This window comes from Calonectris borealis, chromosome Z (genome assembly GCF_964195595.1).
Source record: "Calonectris borealis chromosome Z, bCalBor7.hap1.2, whole genome shotgun sequence".
Classification (NCBI taxonomy): Eukaryota; Metazoa; Chordata; class Aves; order Procellariiformes; family Procellariidae; genus Calonectris; species Calonectris borealis.
The window spans coordinates 41800391-41820456 of NC_134352.1; the positions used below are offsets into that span (position 1 = coordinate 41800391).

The 20066-nt window shown below is 39.8% G+C and overlaps 1 protein-coding gene across 2 annotated transcripts in view; it reads right to left on the reverse strand.

Annotated features, from left to right (window-relative positions):
* The window catches only part of DAPK1 (death associated protein kinase 1), a 90872-nt gene that overhangs the window by 43032 nt on the left and 27774 nt on the right, over positions 1-20066 (reverse strand). For both annotated transcript variants that reach the window (XM_075138133.1, XM_075138132.1), the window contains one exon: positions 6915-7136. In XM_075138133.1, coding sequence (XP_074994234.1) covers positions 6915-7136 — 222 coding nt within the window. The remainder of the gene's footprint in view (positions 1-6914; positions 7137-20066) is intronic.

Sequence of the window (20066 nt, forward strand, 5' to 3'; positions counted from 1 at the left end):
TTGATCCTGACTGGACTTCCAGATGTCACAGATCAAGAAATGGGTTACAACAAGCCAGTAAAGACACCAGCTATGTAAGCTATTGCAGTCTCCATAAACCTCCTAAAATGCTGTTGGGTTTTCAAGTCTAGCCCTGTGCCTCAGCCAGGATAACGCAGTCCCATGGTAAATAAACACCGCACATTTTACTATCCCAGGGTCATCTTCAGAGGTGGAGCCAGAAGCCAAGCAGAAAGCCCCATCCCACCAATGTACCTGTCATGCACAGAGGCAGTCTTAATCTAAAGGAGAAGGGGCAGACAACTCCATACATCAGTCCCTACGTCTGATCTTTTTGAATGTCAGCTTCTCCCAAGAAGTACACTGGTTCCACCTCCATTGCAATGCCCCAGCCTTGTTTCTAAGTTAGCTTTGGGATTGCTGGTGCACAAACACCCTGTTGAAATCTGGCCAAAACCAGATCATTGCGCAGGTGTCCTGAGCCGCGCAAACTGACTCCCAGCCTGCCTTTGGGGCTCTGCAGAGGGGCCCGTGCAGCCAGCGTCTACCAGACTGTGCCAGCCACCGGCTGGGTAAAGATCGCTTCCTGAAGAGAGGAGAGGCAAGAGGTTCACCAAGCACTAGTGTTTCTTCCTGCAGAGCACTTCAGACAGACACTAGTGTTTCTTCCTGCAGAGCACATCTGTACCTAGCATCCTCTGGAAGTGCAGGGCTCCTTTCCGTTCAACTTCTCTGTTTGCTGGTAGGAACTACCAGACAGTTTTCTGAACAGTTCATCTGTGCCATAACTCAACTCTGATCTCCAAAGTGCTAGCAAGTAACTGATGAGCAACAACCTATACCCCTTCAGATTAACAGAGGACCTTGATTATGGTCAAGTCACAGCTAAATCCCTTTACGGCTGCAAAGCCTCTATGTTCACCTTCACATACTGTTTTCCTTTAAAGCATTAATTCTTTAATGTACCTATATAAAACCTTTAAACTAAGTCACAGTTTTGCAGTCATAATACGTTGTTCAAATATTTTGCTCAATATTGTTGAGCATCATTGTTGAGGATGGAGGTGATTGATGAAGGTCACATCTTAATTCTAAAGGACAGGTTATATTACTGACCATGTTATAACACAGAAAGCCATAAGGGCTGAGTAAATCTATTTTCACTGTTATAACATGTCTACATTTTATATTGCTTCTGAGCAGCGGAGCACGTGTTTTTAGAAATATTTTGTATAAACATTTTCACTAAGAGCAAAGCTGGTATGTGTGGCTTCCCCGGTATTTCTAGGTAGAGGTGCTAGGTTTCCCGAACTGATACAAGTAAAATAGAGCTTCGGGTCAACTGCATTCTTTCTTATAAAATGCAATAGTAGCAAAAGCATTTCCCAGCATTCCCTAAGGAAGGCTGACAGATGTGTTTGCAACCCATGTATCTCCCTTTGAGAAAGAAAATACATCACACCTGTGGAAAAAGGATTTCTGGGTAGTGCTTCTGCAAGTTGCCAAGCTTTCTTAACTATGAAACGGAACTGATCACAAGATCTTAGAGGAAGTCATTACGGGAACCTACACAGGGAACTTAAAACCAATTAACCTTCAAAGTCAGGGTGGTCACCTCGTAATGACTCAGTCACATGCCATGCTGATCACATCGCTCATATTGTAATAGCACCTAAATGATAATTAATGATTATTTAAGGATTTCTGATGAAGTTAAAAAACTACAAATGAACCCCAAAATCTAAGTCCAAACCCCTCGTTTGAAGAAACTTAACCTAGTAAGTTGAAGCTTACAAGGTTTAATTTACTTTGCTTAGATTTCAAAACAACATACACTAGTAAAGTTAAAGAAAAATTCTAGAACCAATTTATTCCATTTTTTAAAGCAGATTCAATCTGATAAATTAGCTGAATTCTTCTCTAATCCAAAAATGTTTTCTGTCAACTTGCAGAAGAAATGTTTTCCCTAAGGATTCTGTGGTCAAATGTCTCTTGTATGACTCCCTGCATTATTTCGAAACGGAAGTTGTCAGCCCAGGACTAGACTGAAATATTGCTAGTTCTGTTTTATTTGAAGTTAAGGGTTTTACATCCACTTCATTTCACAACCTTTATGAATTGTGCAGTTGCCAACCCACTCCTCAAAAGTACAAAATACCAAATATTTGGAAAGAGCAGAACAGGGCTGCCAGCTTGTTACGTTACCTACCCACTGAACAACATTGTACTTAGTTTTTTCTTTAACTACCTACCAGAACAATCAAGGCATGTTACTGCATCATGACACCTTGTCATTTTCATTTGTCCATGTTCATGTTTTCCTATTAGAGACACCAACTGTCATGAAATCCTCTCTTTAGTGTGCCTAAATTCCTTAATTATATTGAACAAGAAGCATTGGCCTGAGAATGGCCAGCCAGAAGAACATAGGCACCAAAACCTGGACTAAGATTTAACCAGTTAAGTCCCACTACGAGGGAGACTGAACACTCCTGTGAATCTTTCCTGCCCCCGAACACGGCTGCTATTTAGGTTTTCATCACTTAAGTTCCCTAAGTGTTCAGAGTCTGAATAACGCACTTCAGAGTGCCATAGTATTTTGATCGCGCCTCAGACATTCAAATTTAACGTATGAAAAGCATTCAGGTTTAGCATACAAGAGCGTGTGCATTTTGCTCAAGGACTGCAGAGCCCAGAAGCCAAGCGCTCTCCCTCCGAGATGCGCTCGGTGCATTGCAGAGTCACACTGGCTCTAGCTCCTGTCTTTCCTGCCCTGTCAAGCCTTTGTTCTTACCTGTCTACATGTCCTCTGTGCATCTATCTGTGGGCCTACAATTCAGGATTTTGAAGTCAAAAGGTGGCAAAACATCTACAAATCAGCAGTGCAGAGCTTGCTTACCTGCTGTTACATACCAGTAAGCACCAAAGATTCAATCCTCCTCTCAAAATTCAGTACAAGGCCACTTGAGAACAACTTTCTTATGACTTACAGGTAAAAGTAACAAAAACCTCTGAGCTATTTCTATCAAAAGACAACTAAAAAGTAAAGAAACTCTATAGAGACTTCAAGCTTCTCTGGAAGCCAAGTTATTATAAATATAACAAGTTAAATTAACTCCCCAATAAGATAGAAGAGGAATTTAAGGAGTTCATCGTTATTTGCTCTTATTTACTCTTCAATGAGCAACTCATGACATCACCAGAATTTTTATACTCTGATCTATCATCCTCTCCTTGCTCTGTTCTGTTTTGGTTAATATTATGAAGGCACCAATAAGGTGGCAACTCTTCCTGAGACACTGAGATGCATAGGACTAAATTTTAGAGAAAGTATACAGGAACTAACTTTTAAAAAAGCATAAAACGTAGTATTTAATGCACAATCACTTGTAAGTTAATGTCATTCCTCTCTTTCTGAGCTAAGACTTTCAAAGGTTTCTTCTCCTCCTTTTCTGAATTTTAAAAACAGGTATTCACCACTCAGAACTATGGTACAAGAGCTAACAGTTTTAAATTAAGATTTCTAATTCAGAAATGAAGGTATGTTTTTTTGCTTGAGGAAACAAAATAATTATCACGGTGCAACAGAGGCATCCGTGTTTTCTATTCTGTGAAGTCTGACAAAATGATGGCTTCAGCAGAGCTCACTGGAAATAGCTCAGTATCACTAACATATAACACAGACTAGTTGCTGCAGCTGGACAGAAAAAAGTACTATAAAATTCTGACTAATTCAATTATTTGTGTGATAGAACACAAAAAAACTATTACAGTTTTAAGTTAGATAAGGAAGACAGTGTCTTCCAGTTCATATGCAATATGCACAGCATTCCTTGCAAGATGATGAAAAGAGTCCACAGAGTGGGCATTGCAAAGGTTATTTCCAAATCAAGGAGATACTTGTCACTAAGTAAGACCTAGAAATATGAAAATATGCCCAATTTCTCTAAATATACCAAAAGACTGTAATAAAGTAAGGCTTTTCAAGGATATCTCATGCTTGTGTGTGACTGCTGAATCTTTTAAGGAAGCATTTGATTTTAAAAGTTTCAGAAATTAAATGTTTTGTAAATTTTTTTTTTGTAGGTCAGTTTCCTGACATAAGGTAGTTGAGAGAAAAACACCTATGTCGATAAAGTTTTTGATATGCAGGTCTGTTTTGCATTCAGTGTTATGAGGACCTTGCCAGTGCAATAATTAATGAACTGCCCACATATTTCTGCATACAAATTGCCACCTTGAACACTTTGCTGGCTGATGTAGTTATTTGCTGTGAGGGAATGAAATGAAAATTTCCACAGTCAGTCACTCACCTCCGAGAAACAGCTGATGGATAATGCAGAAAAATATTTAGGAGGCTGCACACAACACCGCAAACCTCTTGCTGAACCAGGAGATAAAAATCAATAGTGAACAGGCAACAGATGCTGTTGCCCTGAGACTGTGCACGTTAACATCTATTGGCAGCCACCAAAAGAGCAGCTGCAGTAGCTTGATGTCTGTGGGCTGCAGCTTCTACCAGGAACGGAAACCAGAGATACTTTTCCTCACCACTGCTCGCATTACTACACTTGCTCACCAATACAAAATCAGTGTTTCTTCCGGGTTTTTGTTTTGTTATGAATTCCTCATTCATAGCCGGAATGTTGATTTTTAGTTTCTCTCTAAATTCTAGAAAAATTAAGTGACACAAAATCCTGTCTGTGTGTGGTATACTGTCTCATGTTGTAGTCAAAGGAACGCAAGTACCAAGAAAAATGCCACGTTCTAATCAAACGGGAGAATGGTCACTGAGGATGGAATCTGAGGACAGTAAAACAGGTTATTTAATGAGCTTTCGGCTTTACTTCTGTTTGTTTGAAATTGTTCTGTAAGAAAAAGAATGTCAGGGGAGTAGGTCCCTAGGCAAAATACGAATATTAGAACATTGGAAGAAAGGGATTACATATTTAAGTGTCTAAGCAAGTGATTAAAATGACAATCTTTTGCCTTTTCAATAGCTTTACATAATATCATAGTGATTTTGAGAATTACAAAACTTTACAACAATTAGTATATTCAGTTTACAAAGGGATCGCTAACGTGCCATCTTTTCCCCTTCAACCCTCTAACTAAATAAATGCATTACCTTTGTGATACCTCAAATAGCACTTCTTCAACTTGAAAGACCCTCAGAACAGTTTGGAAAAGTGAAAAAAAAAGTCTCCAACTGAAACTATATGGGGATTGTTAACCAGGCAAAACAGTAAGCTAAATCGCAATGCAAATAGTTTGCTGAGCTTCACACAGCTTACGAAATATTAACACACACTGTCAGAAGCAACATTCAATGACATTAGTGGGTACACAGAGACACACATAACAACGTTGCTGCCAAAATAGCTCCTATCCCATGTAGAAAGGGGGGGCGCAGAACGGCCCCATTCCTCCTACCACTGTCCATGATTACCGAGTCTTCATCAGAGCTTTCAAGTCCAGACACTGGCCTCATTTCGTCTGGACAGATTACAGAGCAGAAAGAAAGCACTGCAGAAGCAGCGATACACTGACAGTAAGGTTATAGACAGGAAGAATGTGAGAGCTAGTATCAAGTGGGGAGAGGAAGAAGCATCACACTAATTTTGCTGTGTATTCATGACACATTTAAAGAGTTCAGAACAAAAACCAGGAGTTGTAGATACTCTGACAGGAATATAAGCAAGTTTTACTTCACACAGGATGATAATTCAGCTTTTTAAAAAAAATACTTGCCTAATTTATCCAAAGTTGACAAACTAATGCAAGGGTATACTTCTGGAACTAAAAAAACAACCCAGACTACAACAAGTATTCAGTAAACCATCACATGCTGGACTAGAAGTGTAAAAGTATGTTCTAACATTACAAAGCATTATCATGCATGTATATACCATAGAAAAGATGAAACTCCAAAAGCTACTTCCCAGTTTTCTTTTTAAATCTATACTGTAAATCTACACATTACTGAAAGCACTAAGGGATACTTATAAGGTAAGTGGAAATATAATTTACCAAATCTTGTAAACAGAAAGACATAACCTACGTAAAAAAATCACACGAACAGTCAAGGAAAAGACTGCTGTGCTGCCCAAGATTCTGTTACCAAATAATTTGCTTGCACGAAATACTTATTCTAAAGCACATTTAACTGATACAGAGCAAGTATGGCAATAATACAGTGTCAGGAATGCAAACTATGTAAAGACATGCACATCCCACCAGCAGACACTGCCGAATTGTTAACGGGTGAGTAATGCTTAACTTCTAAACTTTCAATCTTTGAGGAACTTCAAGCCAGACTTGAAACAATGCAGAAGTATTCTCTGCCGACATATTTACCTCAATCCGTTAGCAATAACCTTGGATGAAAAATGGGAACTAAAATAAGGATATGAAAGTTCAGTTTACATTTCAACAGGACAGAACTGGGAAAATTCTGTTCTCTGTCACGTGGGTTAAAAAAAGACAGAAAGCATTCAGTGATACCACTTTACTGAACACTAACATAAAACACAGTGGAATTTGCTAAACTAACCTCCCCTTAGAATCTCTGTTTTCCTCTGATCTTATCTTCAAATCAGTTTATTTAGCTCTGAGCTATTCTTCTGAATCCATAACATCAACAATGATTAAAGTAACAAGCAGAAAAAATTCCTAAATATGCTGGATTTTTTTTAACCTTTGTAGTACGTTTACAGTGAAAAATATGTGTAGAAATCAAGAAGCTACAACTCTGACTCAAAAATGAAGAATTCTCAGGCTATTACCTGTCTTCTTTTGGGGTGGTAAGGAACATCCATTAAATCACTGCGATTCTCAGAGAAAGCGTCTATTTTTTTAAAAGAAAAAGACAAATATTCTGTTACTCCTCCCTAGGTCTCTAGAGAGCTACTTACAGTTCCAGAATAAGAATGACGTCTGTTTTGTTCTCATAAACATCATGCAGCGTGATCACATTAGGATGCTGAATCTCTTTTAGTATGCCGACTTCTCGCTCGATATCTTCCCGGCTCACTCCACGCCGGCTGGATTTCGTTCTCCGTTTCTTGATGAATTTTGCTGCAAACTGCTCACCAGTGCTTTTCTCACGGCATTTTTTCACTACAGCAAACTGCCCACTAAAAAAAAAAAAAAGAGGGAAAGAATGAAGATGAGCATTTGATTAAAAGAAGTTTAGAGTTAAGAACAGCCTCTATTCTCTATTTACCACAGTGGGGGAAAACAGCTGTACCCCTGAATTACCAACTCGACTAAAGTACATTACTGCTTTTTGTGCAAGCTAGAATAATACCCCAAAAAAACCCCTAGAGGCGGCAAAAAAGGTAAGTTAAGATACGGCTTTTATATCACACAAACATACACACCTACACATTTCAGCATATCTGTACGTAAAAGACAACACCTGTAGACCATTGGATTTTTGACAAATAATGTGCGTCAGGGACTACTGGGGAAAAGTAACTGTTTCTGGATTTCTCCTTTGATATGCAGGTTGAGGATTTTTTTTTTTGTTCTGCAAGAGAGACAGTGTTTCTTCCAATCTATATGATCTGTCAATATTCACTTTATTCTATCCTCAAGTTTGTTTTTTTAAAAGTTTTAAAAACAATACTGGGTTTCAGGACACTGCTTTGGTTTTTAGTTTTGAAAGCACTGACTAAATACAGTAATATCAAGAATTACAGTTATTGTATCATCTTGTTAAGTAGGAAGATTTTGAAGGTGAGAAAAGTACCGAGGCACTGAGGAACAAAAACCTGTGATTGCATTACAAACCAGAAGAAACTCCAGGAAGCTGCTGACTCCAGTACGGTATCGTTGACATATAAGCCTGTTGCTGCTAGATGTACACACATTCAAATCAGAAATCTCCAGGAACCTAATGCTGAGTTAAAGCAACAACAGGACTTCTAATACTGCTGAGTTTTCCTTTTAAGTTTTCTTAATCTCTTGCTGAGGATTCCCTAGCATTCTGTTCTTGGTTTATTTCACTGTACGAAAAATTCACAGAATTACAGAACGATACCAATGAGAAAATTTTCTGAAGTCAGCCTACCCTATTAACTGAAGAAGTGGTGTCCCCTAAAGTAGACTTAGAACAGCGGTTAAACCAAAGCTAAGCCTAGTAGGCTCGACTATCTACACAGTGATGTAACATGTAGGCATGTACAATTCCACCCAGTACCTGGAAGACGAGCTAACTTGTATTAGTGGTTAATTAATCACAGCTGACAGAGATCTCTAGGAAGATGCATCAGCCGCAAAAAGGGCATCACATAATGACAAAGTGCCAAGTGGGAATCACTCAAAGCTACACATCTCAAGCATGAACTCAATGCACAATACTACTTTATTACTGGAGAACGAACATGTGCCAAATACATGGACAAAGTAATTAAGCAATTAAGAAATGCATGACAGATAGAAAATAGAAGATGATAACTGATCTGCCTCAGTGTTATGCAATAAATGAAGATAATAAAATGCTGTAAGGGAAAATCACACTCAGGATTTTTGAATTTAGAGGGATGATCAGCTGAGAATAATTTACGTTGCTGGGTCACCACTGCCACCATTACTATGCTGACCCCATACAGAACCCGGAGTGACTCATTGTCTTGAACTGGGACACACAGTTGGGCAAGGCTAAATGACTGTCACCTGCAGGGCAGAGATGGATCCTCTCCTATGAACTCCTAGAAAGGGACTCTAGAGTACCCATCACCAGCTGGGAAACCTTTGAATGCAGCAACAGGCAGTGAGAGAAGTAAATTCTGAGAGAAGCAGTCAACAGTTTTTCAAGTTCTGAGGTTTGATTTCAATGTTATGATCACCATTCAAGTTTCATTCTTCATTATTTTCATGACATCAGTTTATGAACTTCTGAGACGGCTTTATGTCATTATTCTTTGCCTTAAATCCCGCTCCCACCCCGCCCCAATTCTGCACGAAGTTGTGAAGGGCCAGGTTCACCAGACAGGGCCCAACACATTATTACAAACCACAACGGACAGAGCATATCCTCTTCCCCATTACCTGTAGGCTGGAAGACCTGCTTCACTTACCTAGACTTGGTCAGCTAGTGCTATCTGAGATGCTCTTGGACACTTAAGACATTCATTATCGGATTGGCTGATAAGGCACAGGACCTCTGGAAGATCTGTGTCACCCTAAACCGGCAGCAAAGGGCTAGACAGGGTACCCTCAGGTACATCAACCCTCTCTGCTTGGTTCAGTTCAACTCCACAACTCTTCCTGCACAGTAGCTCTGGGTTTGATCTCCAAAGTCTGAGCAATTTTGCACTGTGGGACAGCCAGCCAGAGTGGAGCATGCACCCAGGTATTTGCACAGCTGCAGAGAACCGCAGTCTTCTGGTCTTGGCTTATGGGGGAGGGAAGCAGGGATTCTCTTGCTCTCCCCCACAACATGCACATCCCCACAGAGATATTCAGCTTTATTCAAAAAGCAATCGGCTTTGCAGAAAGTTCACAGTTCCAGAGAAACTGCAAAGTCGGGCAGTAGACAAATGTAGGCATCACCACAACTCTGAACGGCTACTCAAGCTCACAGACTAGAAGGAAGTAAAAAGCCATTGCTTGCCTTTTGGCTACCTGGCTGGCCTTCAGGCTAGAAGCCTAAACTGTCTTGATAGAGGAAGAAAAATATTTCTGCTCATCATTCATCCATAGGCTTGAATGCTATGTGGCTGACCACCTTCTTATCAATGCACACCTTGTAAGTTTGGCAAAAGCTACTGTTTCATTTAAAAAAGAACAAAAAACCAAAAAAAACCCCAAAAAACCCCACAAGGCAAACCACACAAACCCAATAACAACAATAACAAAACCCAAAAGACTGAAAAACAAAATTACTGCTAACATCAGCTCTGGAGAGGCTGGGACTGAAAAGTAACTCTGAAGTACATGGACATAAAATACATTTTGATATCCAAGAATATTTAATTATAAAAGTTGACTGGGATTAAGAGTTATCTAAGTTTCTGTCCTGGTTCCGGCTGGGACAGAGTTAACTTTCTTCCCTGTAGCTTGGGGGTGTGCTGTGTTTTGGGTTTGGTGTGAAAGGCCCGTTGATGGCCCATTGATGCTTTGGCTGTTGCTGGGTGGTGCTTGCACCGGTGGGAGCACAGCCGGGGTGGTGGACCCAGCTGGCCAATGGGGTATTCTATACCATGTGACATCATGCTCAGTATACAAAAACATGGGGGGGGGGGGGGGAATATTGTTGTGGTTTTATCCAAGGTTAGTAAGCAATTCAAGAATGTCATCCAGAGATCTGCCCCAAGGCTGGATAGTTATGAGTGCCAGGGCGAGTGGGATAGCATGGGCAAATGCCTAGGACGGTGGGCACCCCCAGTGTTCTGGAAATTCACCCCTGACAAGTGCAGAATCCTGAAAAATTAGTAGAATGTTTGGAAAAAGTATGCTGTCACCCTGGCCACTCTAGGGAGACACAGTGTGCTGGGGCCTGGCCCACGCCTACCGAGCCCTGTTTAACACCACTCAGAACCCCCAAGGGGAAGGAAACGTCTCTGCAGCTGATGACAAAGCAACAGGCCCTGTGGCTACCCCACCCCCCACGGCAAGCACAGCGGCTACCCCACCCCCCACAGCAGGCACGGCAGCTACTCTGCCCCCTGCGACAGGGAACCAACCCATGCTGGTATCAGTCGTCTCTGTACGAAAAAGAAAATGCACAAGAAAATCAGCTCGTTTACTAAGGGATGAAGATGAACCAGGGCCATCACGAGAACAGGAGGAGGAGGAGGCAGAACCCGTAAATGAGATGGTGACCGCCCGATCCCTATCTCTGGGTGAGCTGCGAGATATGCGAAAAGACTTCAGCCCTCGTCCAGGCGAGCACGTTGTCACCTGGCTGCTCTGATGCTGGGATAACGGGGGCAGTAGCCTGGAATTAGAGGGTAGGGAAGCCAAGCAGCTGGGATCCCTTTCTAGGGAAGGGGGCATTGACAAAGCAATTGGACAAGGGGCACAAGTCCTCAGCCTCTGGAGGCGACTCCTGTCAGGTTCAGAAATCTTTGCCATTGCTCAAGACTGCAAGAAAGTTATCAACTAACAGGTATCTAGAATAAGTGCCAGTTTTACACCAAATAACCTTCTTATTGTTGCTGTTGTGGTATTCAGCACATAATAACAAACAACTAATTGTGAGGTTATGTGCTGTACATGCAGATCACACTGAAGCTGCAATCAAAGGGGCTATTTCATGCCTGGGATCCCTAAGCCACACCATTTTACAACTCCCTCTAAACTCCTGTTTTAAAAGCTGAAGAGAGGTGTAAATCAAAAGGTATTTACTGGGCTTTAACCCGTAGAACTGCAGCAACAAGATGTTGTAAGACAGCTCTGTATGGGCTAACACATTTATATCCAGTAATATTCTTCCACAGATCCAGCATTCATTCACACAGCGTCTTCAAAGCCAGAAGAGCTCTTTAGTTTTTTAAGTTCCACTGCTTTTGTAGGTTTGATTTAAAGTGGGCGGGGCCAAAAAATGATTGCCATTTTAGGAGACAATTACACTGAAAAAAAAATACACAAGTAAACCACAAACTCATACTTCATAAAGTATCTGACATAATTTTTTTTCCATGTAGCAGAATTTGGTTAAAGAGTGAAGCAGGATGACAGGTTGACATGAGAACAAATACTTCTGCTAATAACAGTAATTTGTTTTGTGATCTTATAATTCTTACTCAACCGGCAGTTAATTACTATCCTAAATCCACTCTTTTTGGGACACTTGGCATATCATCTCCACATCCAGTAATTTTTCAGACCCGCTTCAGAACAAGTACTTATCCCATTACCTAACCATTACATTTCATACATACATACGTATATATGCAAACGTTATGCAGAGAGGTGATGGACTCACCAATAAAGCCTCTGTAACTCCACCCTTTATTGGTCCTAGCTTAGCGGGATCACAAAACAACTACTCATTAGCATGAATTATGGAGTTTTAATTACAGAGACGGATGTTTTAGAATCAAAGCGAAAAAACAAAGTCCCTTCATTTTTTCCAGAAGAATGATGACAGTGATTAAGGGTGACAGACACCCTGTATTCCTCCCCACTCCCAGCCTTCTGCACCAGCTCTTCTCAGCTAGTTCCTTCTGTGAGGAGTGAAACTCTTGCCCCAAGAACCCTCCAAAAGAGGTCCAAGCTGGACACAGAGATGATCAAGTAACCCCCAGGGACCAATTTTCTAGTATTTATTGCCACAATAGGGCAAGCTTGGAGGAATTCTCCATGCCATCTTCTGAGGACTGCATTCAAAAGACCAAGTTTAATGAGAGCAGGGGATAGGAATAAGGAAAAGGTGCTGACATCAGAGTAAGAAAGCATCTTGGTATATTTCTGACACTTAGGCACTTTTTTTGCGATTTAAAAAATCTAGTATTCACTACTCAATATTGAAAATGTCATATATTAAGATCCAACTGCTTTTACTATTTGTTTACTTTCCTTTTTAGAATTATACTAATTCAACAGAAAGGGTCTTACATAATACTATTAGATTAGCCCATGAAAGCAACTGCAACTCAACCATAAAGCCATTCATTTTCCCCAATAAAACAGTTACTAGCTGACTGCGGACACCTCTGTCTTTCCTTAGAGATCTGCAGCAGGGAAGGCCCACTGAGCAGGTGATTTCCACCCTCAGAAGCATCTCAGCATCAGTCAGCTCCATCAATCACCACTGCCACCCACGTACCACTGCCTGTCATCAGGGACATCTGAGCTGCTTCTGCTAATAAGGTTAACTCTCACAAAACTCTTCAGTGAGGCAGCAGTACTTAACTGAGTCTTTTCCAAAGGAAAGGAAGACTTCTCCACAAACTGTGAAGGGTTATAGCTATATTAAGTCCCTCTCCACCTTCTAAATCACGCAAAACAACATTTTCAGTTCAGCTGCAATGCCAAATCGCAGGCAATCTCTTTCCCTTCCTTTCCCTCTCCCTCTTTATGGTCTTGCAAAAGATAGTAAACTTAATGAGGCACTTGAGAGCCTCTCTTGCATGTATAATGCTTACAGTACTGCAGCTGAGAGTCAGTAGCACAAAGCATTACACTTACCCTATTGAGGAGATAACCTATTCTCAGCATTAGCAGGGTGGGGTAAGCCATGGTTAATAGGTTAATAGAGCACTCCAAGCAGATGTGATTGGGAAGCGGTAGTGTTTCCTGTGTACCACATTGAAAAGACAACCTGTTTCATGGAACAGCAGTTTTAGTGCTAGCTACCAGCATTACGCCTGCAAGGAAAAATCCTCGTTGATCTTGACAGATAAAGAAACTGGGATACTTTAAAACAAGGTATCTTGCCAGGTAGAGTTTCTCTAAGTGTGCATGCACATCTTTTCTTTTCCCCGCAGAGGGCATGTTAGGGAACACAAGGGCCCGTTCCCCAAATCATTTTAATTTTGCAGCCAACCAAAGAGTACAGGCAGATAGGGAATGAATGCAGGACTGACTGATAAGCTCGTACCATATTTGTTTAAGCTCTAAAGTCGGAAATACTTGTACAGTGCTCACCAATTTTTGTGCTCCTTCCCTTGCCCTGCAATGTTTAATTCTCTAGCACAGGTGCTGACAGAATGCCAGAAATATTGTTTAGCTGCAAGCCCTCCAAGTACTGGAGAGCTTTGAAAAGAAATGGCAAACAACATGAAGATGAGAATATCACAGGAAAGGTGTATCTGAAAGGTGTATTTATCTTTTTTTTTTTTTAAACAGCTCTGGCAAAACAGTTTTCAATGTAAGTAACAAGTTTACACTTCAAGTGCTGACACAGACACACATCTCTCAGTGGAGTTGTCTGCTTTGTGTCCATGGCAGAGAAATACATTTTCATAGTCCACAGTCAGTCTAAGTAGCAGCACTCAAAGTACTTGACCACTCTGTAATGTGAAGGAACAGCACCTAATTACTTGGTAGAAGAAAGCCGCAAGCATTTGAAGCCTATCGATCACTGTAAACATGTTTCAGCTGCACATAAACACTTGTTATAGGAAAGGGCACACTGGCCATAGCACAATAGAAGTAGTAACTTTGGGAGACACACGAGAAAAGCAGCCCTAAAGAAAAGAGGTGAAAGAGGAGCTAAATGTGATACAGCATTTCAGCTGAAGAGAAAATACTCCTCAAATGCTATATGAGTGACTAAGCAGGAGAATAAGCCAGCTGAAATCTGGTGGTGCACCACAGAGATCATTGTTCAGACTGGTCTTTTCCAACTAGTACTAATAGAGAAAAGCAAATACAAGGACTTAATTAAACTTGACTATAAATAGTAGAGTGCTGCGGAAGAGTAACACACGTTATGCAATTGTGCAGTACATTTGCAACATGTATGGAGTTTATATCACGTTGTAATTTATACCCTTAAGCAAAATGGATGCTAATACACTTTCCTTAGAAATATTTTGGAAAAGCAGCAAGGCAAAAAGAGCAAGGACAGCAAGGAAGGAAAAGCAGAGGGGAAAATCAGACAGATTTACAAAGCAAAGACATACAAATGTACTGACAACTGGTATTACCTATCTTCTGAGTTCCTTCTTACGCATAGATGTGTTTATACGCTTATGAACTCTGTAAGTGTCTCTTAAATTCTCTTTCCTAATCTCTGACTTAAGAGTATCTTTTGGTGTCAAGTTTACCAAGTTTCAGACGTACCCTGATCCCAATATAGTGACTCAATATATGTGGTAATAAAATAGCTTGATTATCTTTCAGTATGAATCCATCAAATATTTCATTTATTTTACCAAAACATCCAAGGTATGAAAAGGACTTCTTCCTTGATGTAATATTTTAAGCAAAAAAACCAAACAAACCCGAACTTTCAAAGTAATCTGTATTATTACTCTATGAAATACTTCCAGTCAGAAAAAACATTCCATTATCAGATACCATTTTTTGCCTGTATAAATAACTGAAATCTCTGCTATACTACCTATTCAAATACAGTTTGAACACCGTAACTGTAAACTTATTAATGAAATTAATAGAAAGAGAAACACTCCAATAGTATCTATAACAGATGGTATCACAAGATGAGGCAGACAGAATTTGAGGTTTCAAACACTGTAAGAAGCAGGTGGGCTAAGTTACCTTTTTAAGCATATCCATAGACTAAACTACCCACCATAACTTTGTATAATGGAAGTCAGGTTGCAAGATGGACCACGAAGTGAGGAATCACAGAACTAGGGAATTTGTCCAATCTGTTCTTTTCTCCAGCATTTTATAAGCTCATGCCTTATATTTTTGAGGTTTGGTTATCTTAAAAGCAACTCATCGTGCATTTCAGCTAAATATTTATCTCCTGCAGAAATCCTCTTGTGCTGTCAGCCTCAGCACATTACACTGATAAAACTGGAGGTCTCTGTTGCTCTCCTGCTTTCTGCAATTTCACTTGGCTGCTAACGGACTTCTCAAGATCTTTACTAAGCTTACAGAAAAGTGATTTTTCAGTCTCTTCATTGTTTTTGTAGAAACCCAGAGGAGCCGCTAGTCCTAAGGGAGCACATAACAGCATGATAAAGAACTTTATCTACCTAACAGAGCCCAAGAAAAATACCACGTTCTTTACTGTTTATTATTATTTCTTATGTGCTTTATATTGTTCTGAGTTGTGTATGAAAAATTTTAGAGGAATAATTACATGGGGAGGGGGGGAGGTAGGGGGAGAGAGAGAGATGGAAATTCAGACGACTACTTCTGTGTCTCTGTACATGTATGCATGTGTATCCAGTACTGAATGGAAGACTATGCTACAAAGCGTCTTCACGATACCAGTTTATCATAGTATTACATCACTTTCTGGGCCACACATTTAAAAAGGCAAGTGATCAAGGGTGTGACTGGCATTGTCAAGGCTCACTACGCAGATGGTTATCCATGCACAGATTCGGTCAAGATCGCATCTCACTGATCACAGCTCCCCAGAATAGTAATTACTGTTAAGCACAAGCAGATTAATCAGATGGCTCTGGCTGGCTCAGAGGAAAGGGGATGAAGAAAGAGAGCTAGATTTGGAACATTTTTAGTACTTTACCCTCACATTGAAAGTAAGACCAAGCATACCAGTACACCTTCCCATAGCCCTTCCCCAACACCCTCACCTAAAGGAAAGGGGCTGATCTGCTTGGGATTTTCTCATTCTACTCACAGAACTATGACAAAGTTTTTCCAACGTAGTTAATGCCAAACAAGTTAAACTGTTGGAGCGTGCACGCATGCACACACCTGTGCATACATTTGCTGAGCTGAAAGCATTTATTAACTAGTACAGTCCATCACGCAGAGATGATGGAAAGTGGATCCTACGTATCAGCAATTTGACAGTAAGCTTCAATTGCAGATGACTGAAGAATTGTTCACATTTAGAAACAAGAAGTTTAGAAAAAAAAATGTAATCTCGTGATGATTAGGCTTAGTTTTGTGAAGTGGAACAAAGGACGAGTTAAAAAAACCAATCCAGCTCTCTCCCTCCTGTTTACATGCAATATATGTAAATGCTTTCACCCACTCTCTGTGTACATATAAATATGTCAATATCTCTCTACACATCACGACAAGAACATTGTAAAAACTGGATACAAAATAAAATATGACTGCATGATATTTTGTTTATAGTTTATTTTATACATACTATACTGTGGAGTGAATAGACAGATATTTGATATATTCTATCTTTGTAAGCAGTAACTGAGTTACTGCCCTTGAAAAGGGTTTTAATTAGAAGCATAGCACCTTGAAAAAGAAATTAAAAGAGTCAAAAAGCCTGCAACATTTGCATCCTGCTGATGTACTTTGCCTGAAGGCTAATGCACTGCCCTTGCCAAGTATGGCTGCTATGTAACCAAATGAGAGCGCAGTCATCTCCTCTATCCGAGGAGAGCGCCTTCACATTTTTTCCCTTTAAGGAACGCTTTGTTTCAAGTCAGGGCTCTAAACTGAACAGGATTTCAGTGTGCAAAATGTGTTCTGACCGGGTAACACCAGATCTCCCCACGAAGTTGCAAATATTCTGCTCTGCACAACTCCTGAGCGCTGGCTTATGATCTCGGAGTGGGGAGAAGAGCGGAAGGAATTACGAAAAGCAAAGTTAGAGATGCTTTATTGTGTGATTCAATGTGAAAACAGCCATGAAAACACTTGAAAAAAATAGCAGCATAGGTTCTGTTTGAAACAGAGGCCATTTGTATTTTCCTTATGTAGTCCACCTCCTCGATATTTAATTAGATGTGACTGAACTGTGGTTTACTTCACCACTTTAAAGGGATGTTTAGATAAGTACTTGAGTCACAATGCATCACACATTACAGTATAGGAAAAAGTAAATGGTGTTCAAGAACATTTTAATTACCCAAAACAAAGGCAAAGATATTAAATTATAACCAAGCATTAAAACAGAAAGATGTACAGCAAATTTAATATAAACAAGTCACATGAAGTACATCACCTCTGAAGACTTTGTCTGCATTGAACACAAATTTGCCTCTATTTAAAGATACCATTGGTCTTAGTTCAAAATAACGAGGAAGAAGAATACAGGAGTTAAAGAATGGAAATCTCTGTACAAACCAAGTAAGAGCCTTTTGTATAGACAATACTTCAACAAATATTTATTATCTAAACTGAACTACCACACAAAGCATGTAATTGTGAAACACAGTCAAGGCTTACCAAGGCATTTCATCATTGTTTAAAAATATTAAATAACGAAGTTTACCTAGGACTTTACATAAGAGTTAAACTCCATAAACTCAAATTGGCAGATAACAACTCAATAGCGTAATAGATTTCAGTAAGTCCTTCAAAAGCTGCCTACTCAGAAGAAAATGCTTTGCAAGATAGATGTATCTCAAAGCCTCTGCAAAGTCCTTAAGCTTAACCTCTGAAGCTGCCCATGTTGTGTGTTTCTATATACATTACTTAGTCTTAAATCTAGCTTAATATTTTTATTGATTTTTCATCTTTTTAAGGGAAAGAAAAATTTCCTATGACTCAATTTACCTCAATTTAGACAACTGTAAAATAAATTTAAGTTCTGTTTTCCCAGGTTGTCTTCAAATTTCTTATAGCATTAAAAACAAACCTTTTTCATAGCCAGTAAGACAAGGATTTATACAATTCAGATGCAAAATAAGTGAAAAAACCCCACACATTAAATCATTACTTTATGATCGAGACATGACACAGAACCACCTCATTCAAAATGTTCCGTAAATGTGTAAGACTTAGTACTGATGGATACTTCAGAAGATTTAAGCATTCACACAGAAGGTTTCAAACTATTTCTCTGGGAATTATTTCTCTTTTCAGCACCAACACAACGGAATCATTTTGGGAAGCACTTCAAGATTCCTGGAAATAGCTCCCATCTGTTAAATGTAATACTGCGTCTGCTTTCCAGTGAAGACCTTTGAATAAAATGTTTTATTGCTTTAAACATACAGCTGCAACTGTCTCATGAGTTTACTCTACCTTTCTGGTTACAAATAATGGCAGGGGCAACAAAACTGACAAATCCAAGATTTAAGAGAGTTTGGAGCATGGCACCTCCTACTACTCACTCTCCCTTCCCTTCTTCCACTACAATCGTGAATTTATTTTCTGGTTGCAATACATCCGATAAACAAGGCTTGCTGTCACCAGGTGGCCCACTATGGCAATGTGATGAGACACTGTGCAACGTGCACCACTCATTTTGCTGCATTGCTAGTAGTCTTTCTTGGTCAAAGTTTTGCAACACAAATGAAACACCGCTTGTTTGCCTTTCACCTTTTTTGAAACTAATTTTTGAGTAAGCTGCATGGTTTCATAGGCTGTTTATCTCTGGTATTTACCACCTTCAGTCCTCTTCGTCCCATTTGCCGTGCTCTTTTAATATAACTTAAATGTTTTCTTCTCATTATTTTCACAACTGTCAGCCCACTGTATTTATTCTCCTCGCTAAGCCCTCTTAATTCCAGATCTTTATGATCTCCACCTTCCCCTCCAACTTCAGCATTCTTGAGTCCACCTCTCCTGTACCTCACTAGATCTAGGCATTTAAGCCATGGTGCCCGAGACTTGAAAAAATTACAAATTCCTCCTCACTCCTTCCAACTCTGCTCTCTTTCTTATTGCTTTTCCCTGTGCTTACACATTCACCTGACTCCAGGGGGATGGCCAGGTACTCAGGTCTCTTCCTGAGGCACAATTCACAAGAAATGAATCAGTAGTCCCCACAAAGTCCCTCCCAGGAGAGGTGCCTTTCTCCAAATCACCCTCTTGCTGCACAGAGTATGTCTTGAGCACAACACCTGGCTTCCTTCCAACTTGCCTAGCTTACTTTCGCAATAAACTGGCAAAGCACACCAAAGAACCATACCTGGAAAAAAACCAAACCACCCTGACAATTATACTTCCTCCTTGGATTAAACAGAGTCCTGCACCCCAACCATGGCACTCACACTTTCCCAGCACCTTTAACACTCAGGTTATTTATTACACTAGAGGTTATTTATTACATAGAAAGAAACAATTAGTCAGAACCTATTAAGTTCTCAACTATGGATGTACGAAACAGGTGGACTCATAGCATGTTCAAGTTAAAATACATAGTCTTAAACAAATTCTTTACTATAATCTAAATAAACAGTAAGTTTAAATCTAAATAAACTGTAAGTTAATAATATAAGCTTCCACATACCTTATATTAAAAAAATACAAATCTACTACTTTCAAAGTTATTTACTCTCTTATTTAGATAGCTGAATAACTCTTGTAACAAGTGTTTGAAGGAATAAATAAAAAATAAAAACATATATTTACAAAGTCTAAATTTAACTTAAAGGCTAAGTGGCAGATGGCACATCATGTGGTTACCCACCAATCTGCAGCATTGGCAAAAGGATTAATCTACAAATCCTGCTGCATAACCAGCATCAATATAGAAAGTATCTGCCTTCCACCCCCTCCTCCATATTCTCCCCTCCTCCCCATCTCAC